The sequence below is a fragment of the Theobroma cacao genome, chromosome 3 (genome assembly GCF_053813885.1).
Source record: "Theobroma cacao isolate CCN51 chromosome 3, ASM5381388v1, whole genome shotgun sequence".
Lineage (NCBI taxonomy): Eukaryota > Viridiplantae > Streptophyta > Magnoliopsida > Malvales > Malvaceae > Theobroma > Theobroma cacao.
Window position 1 is genome coordinate 43,811,461 of NC_142641.1, and position 13,102 is coordinate 43,824,562.

A 13,102-nucleotide genomic window follows, 5' to 3' on the forward strand; every position below is an offset into this window, starting at 1 on the left:
TTGTTTTGCAGCCATGTGGGGATTAGTAAGCAAGGAAATAAATAAAGTCATATATGTATTGTGAATACGTGATTTTCCCGGAATCGCAAAACACCAACAAATCGAACATGCAACCAGAGTGGTTGCATTTATCATCTGTCATTCACTGCAATGACTACCGTTGGCCCTCCTGGGTGGAACTTAAAGCCAAGGGCAACAAGGAGATATGGCACCTGGAGAAGAGAAGAGCAAACCCCAATAAAGGAGAGAGTTTTGAAAGAAAAGGCTGGTTCGGAAATTATGAGAAAAAGGAGATGCAGACACAGAGAGAGGGTAAAGCTTCTGCATAAAAGAAAAGCAAAAGTGGGGGAAGATGGACCCTCGAAATCTAGCTAGCTACCAGCATTCATTACTAACATGGAAACATTCAAATTTCGAAGAGCCAAAAAGAGCATGAGAAAACCTCGTTTCAAATTTGAAGTATTATCTGTTCTCAAACGCCACACCCTTTTTAATCTGAAAAGCCGATTGCAATCCCTTCCTTCATCATAATTTTCTTTCCTTTTTTGTTGTCACTTTGTTGAATGTCTACGGACTCCACGAAGGGCAATTGGATCCCACTCAAGAGTCCTTCGTAGAGTGTCTTTGACTTTAAAAAAGGTGAAAAAAATAATAATACTAAAGGGGCAAGAAGAAAGTATAGTTTGCTTAGGTCTTGGGTAAACCCTGACCCACCTCACCGTAAGGTACAACAAAGTAGGCTGCTTTGAGTTTACTTGTTTTCTTGTTCAATGACTAAGCAGTAACTATCCTTCTTTCCTTGGTTTTTAACTTGCTGGAAAATGAGTAGATTCTTCCAATTCATAATTGATTTTAAAAATAAATTTACGTGTAGCCAATAATTAATCCTTTGCTCCTAATTATTTTCTGATTGTGGGTCAGGTAACCCTATTGCACATTCAATTTGTATGGACTTAACTTGTGGTTGTGTGAAGCCAAAATCACCTTTCAAGAGATGGTGATGTGCAGTTGCCATGGTCGGAGGTTCCAGCAGATGCTTACCTAACCAAATTTAGTGTGTCTTCGAAGAATATGTAAGATTTCAACACTTGAACTTGCTCTCCACCCCTTCCAGTGGTTAAAATGTCGAATTGACCCGTCATTCAGCAGGGTGAGTTTGAGCAACCTAAAGGGAAAATATCATTTCAGAACAACATTTTGCGCCTTTTTGAATGACACTTGACAAAGATTGTACACCATAGGGGACTGCATTATGCTTAAAACAGATGGGACTTTGTGTTTTGTGATCAATCAAACAATCCTAAGTCAACATCTAATTAAAACTTTTGCTACACATGAGCCAAGCAAAAGCCTAGAAATATGTAAGACCGTATAAATATTAAGATCTCTTTCTTTTTTTTTTACAAATAAAAAAAAAACACAAAAGGAGGCAATTAGAAATAATCCGTCTCTGCTTAATGGTTTATTAATGTAGAAGCTATATTTGTTTGGTTAACAGTTAAAAAGATGATTTAAAATCCGAAATCAATCATTTTTAAGTTTAAAAGTTCCTAATCCATCTAGAACTATTTCCAAACCAAATCACGATTTTTGAAGATTATGAACTTAGACCTTTTTGATCAGTAAGGAATAAGGATATACATAAATGCACAAGCATAAAATGGGCATTATATTAATGATGAAGATGTGCATAAACAGTAATGGAAGCCAGGTTTTCTTCCCTTGCAACATCAACATGGTCCGAGAAGGTGGGCACGGCCCCATGGACACAATTTGTCAGTGAAATATCTTACATCATGAATTTCAATGAAATTACGGAAAGTGAAATGATCTTTATCTAAAAGCCTAATGGAAAGTCGGAAAAGGAAAAAAAAAAGGAGAGAAAGGAATCCCCTCAATTTGATAGAGAGATGTCCTTCACTATCGAATGTCATTACAAGTCATCCTACCCAGGTTCGTTTTTTTTTTTTTTTAAAATTCAGGGAAGGAAAGAGAGAATGAGCAAGTTCTGCTCCACCACCGCAGGCCTTATGGTGGCCTGATCCACCACCACCCTGCAGGCCTTATGAACAACTTTTTATTTATTTTTTACTACTACTTCACCTTTGCCCTGATTAGGACTCTTCAATCAAAAGCTCAGAGATGGTGGTCCTGATTCCTGAAACGCCTCAAAAGGGTATACTTGAAATTAGATGTTCTGCACTGCATTGAACAGGAACATCTAAGCAAATGAATTGGCATTGGTGCAACAGCCAAAATCACTGTATAATCAAGTGGCAGTGCTCGGAAAACTATTCATCAATATTTAATGAAATAATGGGTCAAAAAGAGACGAAGGCCCAGTGCAAACATTGTGAGAGTGGTACCTGCCACATGATATGTTGCAGTATTTTAGCAGAAAAGTCCTAGACAGGATTACCAGCAAGTGATACAATAATATTATGATGATTTTGCACATTTAGAAACAAAAGCGACCGCCCTTGTTCAAGGTATAGTTATTCTACTGGTGCCTATCATTCATTTCCTTCCTCGTATATATTCAAAAGGATATGTTGAAATCAGTATACACCCCGACTATTCTTATCAAGTATCAATTATCTTTCTTCTGCTGAGCAACTCTTTTTTCACCCCTCCCATTCCTCCAAATATCTGCTACTTGGTTTAAACAACTAAAAGTGAGTGGCCAGTGACAAGATTGGTTGCATCCTCGATCAACTTGCACGAATTCTTTGCTGGGAGCACATGATGTGCCATGAGTTTCAGGCACATGTTCCTAGTCGTCCAGTTGGGTTCAGACGGTTTCCAGTTCAGGCCTTAAAAGCTTTGGAGTTGGGTTGTGTTTGTGGGCGAGAGCATGCGCGTGTGGTTGTTCCCTTTTTTCAGGGTTGTCATTGAAGTTGATTAGCCAAATAAAATGGAATTTCTCGGTGGGGACTGCATGAAATCTATTAAAATCATAACAGAATACTCCACAACTTTTCTTTGTTCCACCGCTTACTGCATACAGATCGTATCCCCATATCTCACCACCTAACAGTATATAGTTCGTACTAAATTTTTATGACTCTGACCATTCCAGGATATTCTCTTTCTTTGTGTATAATTTTGGATGGCGAAGTATTGTAGTTGTTAATTGTTTGTCGCATTTAAAAGTTACAACCTTATTAATGGAGGTTCTCTGCTTTGCTCATCATCCATCAAATTATGGAGGATATAGGAACCATTACTTGCGAGTATCACGGTATGATATATACTCAACAAGGTCATTGACCCAATAAGTGAAAATGTTTTAATGGGGAAATCCTAATCCAACTCTAAAACTGCTTTAGTACAGTCAACAACAGTTACCGATTCCTGGAATGTGGCCCTAGATTTTGAAAGTGTAAGATTCTAGGGAGATAATGTCATATGCACTACAGAAGTTCTTTCTATGCAATGGTAATTGCTCCCTCCACCCGACCACGCCCATACCTACCACTCGAAGTTGAGATTAAAAGTTAAAAGTGGAAAATGTAAAGAAACTTTTAGTTAGATGAGGTTTACCCGCCAGAACCTGTTGGTTAAGTTGAATGTTGAGAAGCTATTCAAAAAAAGAGGTGAATGTTGAGAATGAAAAACTCATCTTAGGCAAAATTGAGCTGTTATAAGAATGTTAATTGTGGTAATTTTTCCCACAAAAGACAAGGAGAGAAAGATTATCTCTGACTTAATCGACTCACATTCTAAGAATTCTAAACTAAGTTAAACAGAAGATTCTCAAGCTATGATTTTTAGGAGCGTGCAAACAATTATTTCGGTTCGTTCAGTTTTGGATCTTTAATAATCGAACTAACTGAACTCATATTTAAAAATAATAAAAATCGAATCGAATTATACAAATAACCGAACTAATCGAAATTGAGATAATTCATTTAGTTCAATTCGGTTTCTAAAAACCGAACTTGATAAATTTTTTTTTGTTTGTATATATTTATTTATGTTATTTTTTTAATAAATTAATATTATAAAAACATTAAAAATGATAATAAAAAATATAATAAATAAGATAGATACTCATATAATTAAAGAGAAAATAAAGAAGAGAAGAAATTAGGTTTAGTATTTATTTTTCATGCAAAATCCTCATAATACCCTTAAGTTCGATTAATTTGATTAAAAAAAATTTCAATCGAAATTGAACCGAATTAATTTTAATAACCAAACTATCTTGAGAACTGAACTAACCGAATCGAAAAAACTAAACTCATTTCAATTGGGTTCAATTGTTCAATTCAGTTTACATTTGTTCATCCCTAATGATTTTAGATCTGCTCCTCCTAAAAATGGGTGATAGTAGAGAATAAAGTTCTAACAAAGCTAAGCTTCAGAGTCGTGATGAAATGGGCTGAGGTTACGGTGGGGGCAGGATGGTAAGGAGAAAGGACAGTTTACATGTAGCCGCATGGCTTTTTAGACCAGGTACAGTCTTAAGGGATGAATAGGGGACTGACGGGTGATACTAGAGAAACAAGTCCTACATACCACAGCATTGGGTTAAGGGTACGATGGGGAAAGTATGGTTAGGAGAAAGGACAGTTTTACATGTAGCCGCATGGCTTATTGGACCAAGGACAGTCTTTAAAGGAGTAGTAGGGGACTGATGCAGTTAAACAGCCTTCCTGCAAGATATAACAACGAACAGAAGGTGATTCTTGCCATCCAGGCTTGCCTAATTCAACAACAGGGTCAGAGATTCCATTCCAAGAATTATATACTACATTACCTGGCTAAAAATTTCAGAAACTTTAATCAATTAGGCGGTAGCTATAGACATAAATCAAAAGGCAGGTCTGGTAGAGGATCATGGAGCAATAAAAGAGAAAGGGTTGATGCCCTTTGTACAGCCTCTTGATGCAATAACCAGATTTTGCGGGTACGTGAAAAGGACATTGGAAGTAAAGGACTAAAGAATTATAAATGAGGTAAAACCGGGGGTTTTAAAATGCAAAAGCAACATCCACAGAGAGAACAGACCTTTCTGTGTTTGAAGAATGGTAGACAACGAAAATAGAACTGGTATTTCACAAGGCACATTCTGATATAAAGCATGGTAAAAACCAGAATATGGTGCTTAGAATTTCCATGAGATCCACAACCTTTCAATCAATTATTAGGAAATTTGATAAAATTTTAATCTAACAAACATCTAAAGTAGATAGCATAAAAATTATTATATATAATTATACCTAATAAATATAGATATATATGATGAAGATCAAGCCAGAAACATTAAAAAGCAAAATGAAAGCTAAACATTCATTGATCCATTTTTATTATGGAATCATCCTAAGCCGCCCCAATACCGTCCAACCATCCCCACCCCCACAAACACTAGCAAGAACATTAAAACACCCCGCAATTTTTCCACTAACCCTAAATCTAATAGAACCCTCCAAAAGCCAAAAGGGCAAGAAAGAAAAGGCAAATCCATTCAAGAACACCGACTCACGCAAACTGCCTCCAAGACTCCCAAGTCCCTTTTCAGAACCTCTCCACCTTGTCAGCTTTAACAACAGGATTTGCCTTGGCAATGGCATCCCGTCCAGCACCCTTGAAATCAAACAAGCACTCGTGTTTTTCCGGGTACCGGTGCTCGCCACAGAATGTACTCCCGCACCTGCACTTAAACCCAGTCAACCTAACCTTCTTTCTGCATATAAAGCACCTGTTGGACACCTTTGGCTCCGCCTGTTCGTTACCAGCAGCAACAACAGCCGGTTGCTCAACCGCCGTCGATGAGGAACCCACATGAGGCAGCTCCTCGACAGGCTTAACATCCAATATCGTCTCCACAACCACATCTTCCTGCTTCGTTTTGACACTGAGGGATTTCTCCATGGCAGCTTTTGCCTTGGCAGCTTGCTCCTCCCCGGCCCGGAGGTCTCGGTAACACTTGGAGCAGAGGTTCATATTCGCCGCCGTGCCAAAAAACCCGCAGCCGTTGGCGCAAAGTTTGGGCTCGGATGGTGGAAAGCTGGTTCCTTCATTCTGTTCAGAACCCATGGTTTCGTTTCTTTTTCTGTCTGCTTTGCTTTGGTTCCTACGATCAAGATAAGAAAATAGGATTAGGGTTTAAATGAAGGGTTTTTTCTCTTCTTGATTTTCACGGAAAATCAGCACGGGTTACAGTTGGATAACCCAACAAGCTTCGCAATCAGAATATATATAGATTTTGATTATTTTCCTAATCCTAATAATAATGCGATTTTAATTTTTATTTGACGAAAATCCCCTTCACCTAAATGTTCTTTAAAGCTGGCTATACCGGCCTCTAAAGGGTATAATCGTCAAGTTAATAAATTGCGTAGCCTTCTCAAACAAGGGGGAGACAAAATCAAATTAGAACGGAAATTGGAGAAAAAGAAAATTATAAGTACAAACAAAACACTGAGGTAGTAAACAAAAAAGAAGGGTAATTTCGTCTTTAGAAGACCGCTTCAACCCAAACTCCACCGATAATCAGGAGCATCCCTGAAGAATCCTGAAAAATTTTTCCATCTCCTAAATTAATACATAAAAATCACTATTTAATCTCAGCCATCCATCAGAAAAATTGGAACAGCCACCGTTGATTACAAGTCCAATAAAATCGACAAAAAAAATCACCTAAATTTCTTCAATCGATGAACATGAAAACCCAGAACAAAAAAATCAACACTCAAATCGGAAAATGAAAACTGTAAAACATACCTCGTTAATTCGATAACCGGAGGTTATTTGTTTCTCGTTTTATTTTTCTCCGGTCGGCGTCGATCGATGTGAAAAAATTGCAGACGATGATGAGATTATTTTCAAGTCCTGAATTTAATAGGAAAAAAAATTATAGAAACAGCAGAAAATCCTGATCTTTTTTTTTTTTAAGGTGGAAACAACAGGAACAGAAACAGAAGAGAACAGACGGGGAAACGAAAACGAAAACGAAACTGAAACTCGAAAAAACTAAAAACCAAACCGAAAACAGAGCCTTTGGTTTGGTTTTTAACTTAAATTTTTTTTTTTTGGTTTGGTTTTGTTTCTACGGCACCCACGGTTTTATGTCGGCGTGGCAAGGGTACACGGTATTTTGATGGGAGTCTATATCTGAGCGGCCTGATCTAATCCTGATATTGTGGTGACGTCAAAAATTCGATCATCTGACGGTCAGTGATGTGGCAGTGGGACACCCCATCTTTTCAGGTCGCGCGTTTAGGAAATTATTATAGAAGTTGTTGATGTAGAATTGTTTTTTTAATTAATAAGAGTTGCTTTCAGAAAAGCGACTCTGCTATTTACGCTCCCTTCATTGACACGCCTCTTCCCGATGCAACGTTTACGGCCAACCCGGTCCAATTGTGGGGTACAGAACCGGACCAAGTGAGATCCAATTGAAATTGAATGATAATCATTTTTTCTCATTTGATTTTTTATTATCTTTACTATTTAATTGAAGAAGTCGAGCAATTGTTTTTTTCGAATTGTTTTCACTTTTCACCCACTACTTCGCCTTTTTTTTTTTTTATAGAGTGGGCTAAAGAATATAAAATAACTATACATTCACTCATTGCTTTCTATTCATTCTCTAATTATCTCTGCCACTTTCCACATTAGTTAATTATTGTTCTGGTAACTATAAATTAATTATGACTTATGGTAGTGGCTATCTATCCTCTTAATTTCTTTCCATATCAACATTTTCTTTTTTGATTTAGAAAATGATTTTAAATATGAGAGCAACGTTAATTATTAAATTAAATGTTTGAATATATATAAAAATATATTTAATTAGTAACAACATAATAAAAAACTTAAGCCAATGAATATGCATAACGTTATGGATATTTTATTGAAATGATTACTCATTTGTCAATTCAAGCTCAACATTCTCCCCTCCCTCTATTGTATTAAACTTGGTAAATATATAAAAATTCAAATAATTTGAAATCTATGTTTACATTTGAAACTTCCTTTTGGTGCAATTGAAACCTTGTTTTTATTTAATGATGTCATAGTTGAGATCAAACATTTTACCATGATTTAATTCATTATATAGTTGTTGAAGGTGTTTATTTCATATTTCAAGATTTTTATTTTATTTTGTATGATTTTGAACTTTGAAATACATCCTTCATTAAGTTCGCGTCAATATTAAAACACTAAAATCAGTTAATAAACAAAAAAGGTCTTAAAGCAACAAAAAACAATGAAAATAAGAGAAAGAATATAAGAAAACTTAAGATAAATAGATTTTTTTTTTTGTATCACGAAATCCCTGCTATCTCTTTAAAAAATTAATTTGATAAAATATGCAGCATTCATATTTATAAAGTTTTCAATTTTTTTTACTTGTTTGACATGAGATTAAAATATTTTATTTATTTATTTTGAAACATTTAACATGATATTAAGACTCTAATAAATTTAAACCATATCTTTATATATTAAATTTACAATTTTGAAGAAAAATACACTTAAATTATTATAAAAAGTCACGTAACTATTATTAAATTTTAATAAGTCAGAAAACCGTTCCATCATGTTTGGTCGTGGAGTTAAGAGAAGGAGAAAATTTGTTGAGATTATTATTATTAGTATTATAAAAGAAATTGATCTAAAATTGTCGGACATTTATAATGGAGTCAGAAAACTATCCACTTTGGATTTTTTCTCAACATGTTAATTTAAAGTTATGATTTTTCAAGTTCTTTAGCCACCTTGATAGATACTTTGCGCCTACCCTAATTAGTAACTCCTAAGGTGGTTGTACATTTTTTATGGGAAAAAACATTACTCTATTATTTTTTTTATATGAAGCGACGATTTTTCATTCATTAAAAAAAACAATAATACTTCTATTATTATGTCAAGGATAATATTCGTGACTTTTTAAAAAAAAATTAATTAAATTTTTCCTTTCCAAATCAGTGACTCCATTATTATGTCAGATTTCAAATGACTATATTAATTTTTTTAAAATTAATAATTTGTGAATAAGTTTTAATTTTTAAAAATTAAATTATTAATTTTATTTAAAATATTAGAATATTTTAATTTAAAATGAGTTAATTTATTTGCATTTTCGGGTTTGGCAAGATCCGCAGGGATTGGATTCGGAAAGGGGCTTCGGGCCCGGAAAAAACCGAAATCAGAAATGGGGCAACAGAGAAATGTTGGGGGAAAAGAAAAGCCTACATAGGAAGCCCACTCACAAGATCCAATGTTATATGGGCGGCCCAGATGTATAGAAAATTCAAAATTGGAAGATCCTTCATTAATAAAAAAGGTTAAAAAAGCCATCTTATAATTTTACTTTTACTACATCAAGTAACTTGTAAAAAGTGAAAAAAACCCATCTTCAAACCATCTTGTAATTATACTGTATGGTATGGTGATCTCTATTACAATACTCAAAGAGGAAAAAAGAAAAAAAAGAGAAACGAAGAAAGCAGTCTCAAAGTCAAGTTGTCTGCTCTTAAGAGTTATCTCCCCAATTGAATTGTAGAATTAAACATGCATATTTAAAAAGGTAGGGGGAAGCAATAATAAGAGCAATCCAGTTTTTGTTTGACTGAAGCAGATGCAATTATAAAAGCAGAGAGCAATAATTTTGGCAACAACATTTTAGTTTCAGCAACCCCATAATTTGCCATCAATTTTGGCAGTTGCTTTGTGCTTTGTAAATGGCAATCTCTATTGTTCCAGACCCTTAAGCAGGAGAGAGCTCTGATAATGGAGATTACGTGGGCAGAGGCAATCATTATATCCCTCTTCCTTCTCTTCCCCTGTTCCTATCTCCGAACTTAACCTATTATCCCCTTTCAAATTGGTTGCATACAATAACTGAATTACTATTTATATATATGCTGATACAGCACAGGTTTTTCAAATGATTTTTGGGTAGGAAGATTTTTAACTATCAAAAAAATAGTTTCCTTAAATATCTCTTTGCATTAATGGTAGTATGTCAGGAAAATATATATATATAAATATATCAAAGCAAAGTCTGACAATGCGTAGGGTATGCATTACATAACCTTGCACAAGAATAGATCATAATATACATGTTGACAAATAAGACACACCAAAAACTTCTAGTATCAAAATGGCCATGATGTCTTGACTATGATGTTAGATGGTAATGTGCCTTAGCTAGCAAGAGGGAGATGATGATGTTGATGATGAATGTGCATACACCAATACGAAAGAGAGCAATCGATTGCAGTGCAACAGCTGAGAGAGAGAGAGTTGGATTTTGTTTTTTTCTGGATGGATTTGACACGGCAATTGATGAGAATGGATGATCAATGTGGAGGGAGAGGTGGACCCATATACGTGGGATTAATAAGCAGCCACCATGATTGATTCATGTTGTGAGAGCTAATACGTCAAAAACAATGGAGTGTACAATCTTTCAGGACACTTGAAGAGGAACAAGAATAAGAAAAGAAAAGAAGAAACAAGGGAAGACATATATATCTATACATATATATTCATTCTATTGTTGACTATTGTATCTGATATCTATTGCCTCACATTCATCACCAAGTTTAGTAGTTGTAGTAAAAGAAGAAATAAGTGAATCTTTGAGTATGTCTAGTACTCTCTCTCAGTTGGCCCAACTTTCTTAGTTCAAAATGGAATCATTATGACTCTTTCTGAATAATGTACTCTCATAATCTTATACTTCCATTTCCATTTTCCATTATATATATATATATATATATATATATATATATATATATATGTACTATATAGTCACATGCATATCTTAGCTGTGCATAAACTTCAAATGATTCATGTTTTTCATGGTTGAATTTTTTATCTACATCTTCCATTGCCAATAATAACAGTTTGATTCATAGTATCATTTAAGTGTGTTGATGAAGAAAGAGATAAAGGGAAGCCAGAATAATTAAGTTCATGTAACCAAAATTTTAAGTCCATCCCTACCTAAAGATAACAAGATTGGAATGATGCCATCTCCTTGGGGTTTTCACCAAATGAAAATTGCTGGTGAGATCCATTGATTACTCTGGTTCTTTTGATTATCTGTTCATGAGTTGCAAATGAGCACACATGTGAAGATTGATAATTGATAGCCAAATTCATCAACTATGATTGAGCAGCAGCACAAGTCAAAAGAACCAAGGTGTCCATCTTCATAAATCTTCAAGAGTCGGTTAATGTGATAATTGCCTAATAGCAGAAAGCTGTGAACCGTGCAGAAAGTCCACCAAAGCATTTTATAAGTATATATTTATAACCTAACTCAACTACATCAATCACTATGCTTAGAGTTCTACCTTACCTTTTTGTAAAAGGGTGGACAAGAAAATTAAAAGGAAGATAAAAGTTTTGACAATATGGGTGGTACCTCGTTTTACAAGGAAGGTCAAGGTTATTTTCTGGTTTAAGCCTTGCAAAGATGGTAGGTATAGGGATAATTGGACAAATTAAGACAATTACTTCTCATTTTGCAGCTTAATAAATAAGAAAAAAAAATCAAGAATTTGTGCCCAATAGGACTACTTGGTAAGTGCAATTCCCTGAACTATGACAAAAAAAGGCAAAAAATGAAAAACACATTACTAGCCGTGTCTGTTTGTTAATTTGTATGAATACCCAAATGCATACACAAACATATTATCATCATTATATTCTGTCATGAAAACGTTGAGAAAATTAAAAGTTGATGGGGTTTTCTTTTCTCAGGCCTTCAATATGAGGTTTGACTCTTAGATATCTGTGTTCAAACCAAGTATCATGAGAGAGAAAAAAAAGTGGGAGAGAAGGCATGAATTTGAAGATGCCATGCCACCTTCCCCCATTCTAATGGTCCACAAGCCTCTAACCCATTAGCTTTAACTAGCCAGTGCTACAATTCCCAAAGCTGGGTCCTTAAGGCAAGGTGATGCCATGAAGCCACTTGTAATCAGCCTAATCATCTGCACCATATCCATGCTGATGACTTTCACTGCAAATTGCGATCCCAAGAAAAAATGTTAATATATATTAACACCTCCATCATTACAGTCGAGATATCCCCAGATACAAACCTACTTGCAATTGCCAAATGATGCAGTTTTTCTGGTGTGGAAATTGAAGTTGTACCAGATAACTAGCTAATGTCTCTGTCCAGTGTCCACCATCGAACTCAACATGTGTAGAATTACTGATGAACACAAAATAAATCATTAATGCTCTAAAATGATGACAGTTTGACAGCTTCATCTAACAATATGAGAGGACATGTCATCTGGTTTGCCTGAGAAACAGATAAATAACAAAAGACCAAATAATCCGTCGCACAAGGAAAGAGTGACAGACAGCTAGAAAATAAAAGAAGAAAAGAAAATTTACAATCTGGGGTTCTTAGTTGTCCATCAATTATTATACTACTGCTTAAGTTGGCGATCTACCCCCCATTAATCTCATCTAGCTCATTGAGAGGATCCTTCCATAAAGGCTATATATATATACACACACACCCATCTCATTGCCAGAAAAAGGTGATAAAGAAATTCAATAATGATCATGTAATTTGAGGATATCTTCTTCTCAAAAAGTATTTAGGTCCGTGTGTAGAACATGTGAATGGAAAGTATGAAAAAGAATGAGAAGGAATAAAAATAATTCAATCTAAAGGAAAAAAGGATTAGGTAAAAGATCATAGTTTTAAACAAGGACAGTTCGGACTTGGGGACACTATTTTGATGGCACATGGGAAATGCAAGATTAATTGCTCTGAATCTCAAGTTGCATGGAGCCATGTCAGTACGCTGTGGGGTTCTCTCCATTTGGCAGATATTTTCTCATGTGATACCTTGATGCATGCCAAATATGAGAGGAAACTAAAAACAAGACTAGGGATTAATTAACAATATGTTTAACTTAATACTTGTTTTCTATTGGCCATTTAATTGGGAGTATTAACTTTGTTATCCAACATAAGAAAGTTATTAATTGAGGAGTTGAGGGTGGAGAGGGACGTGGAGGCATAGAACCTTCCATCTTCTATTGGGCTTTTTCTTGCTCATTGATCAACATTTGGTTGCTTGCCTTTGCAATCATGAGTCCACCTGCCATC

The 13,102-nt window shown here is 35.1% G+C and overlaps 1 protein-coding gene across 1 annotated transcript; it reads right to left on the minus strand.

Moving 5' to 3' along the window:
* Positions 1 to 5,281: 5,281 nt before the first annotated feature.
* Positions 5,282 to 6,987, minus strand: LOC18606384 (A20/AN1-like zinc finger family protein). The gene is made up of 2 exons (XM_007039960.3): positions 6,730 to 6,987; positions 5,282 to 6,079 (listed from the first exon to the last, which is right to left on the minus strand). The coding sequence occupies exon 2, from the start codon at positions 6,040 to 6,042 to the stop codon at positions 5,521 to 5,523; it is 522 nt and encodes a 173-aa protein (XP_007040022.1). The 5' UTR covers positions 6,043 to 6,079; positions 6,730 to 6,987; the 3' UTR covers positions 5,282 to 5,520.
* Between the last annotated feature and the right edge of the window lie 6,115 nt (positions 6,988 to 13,102).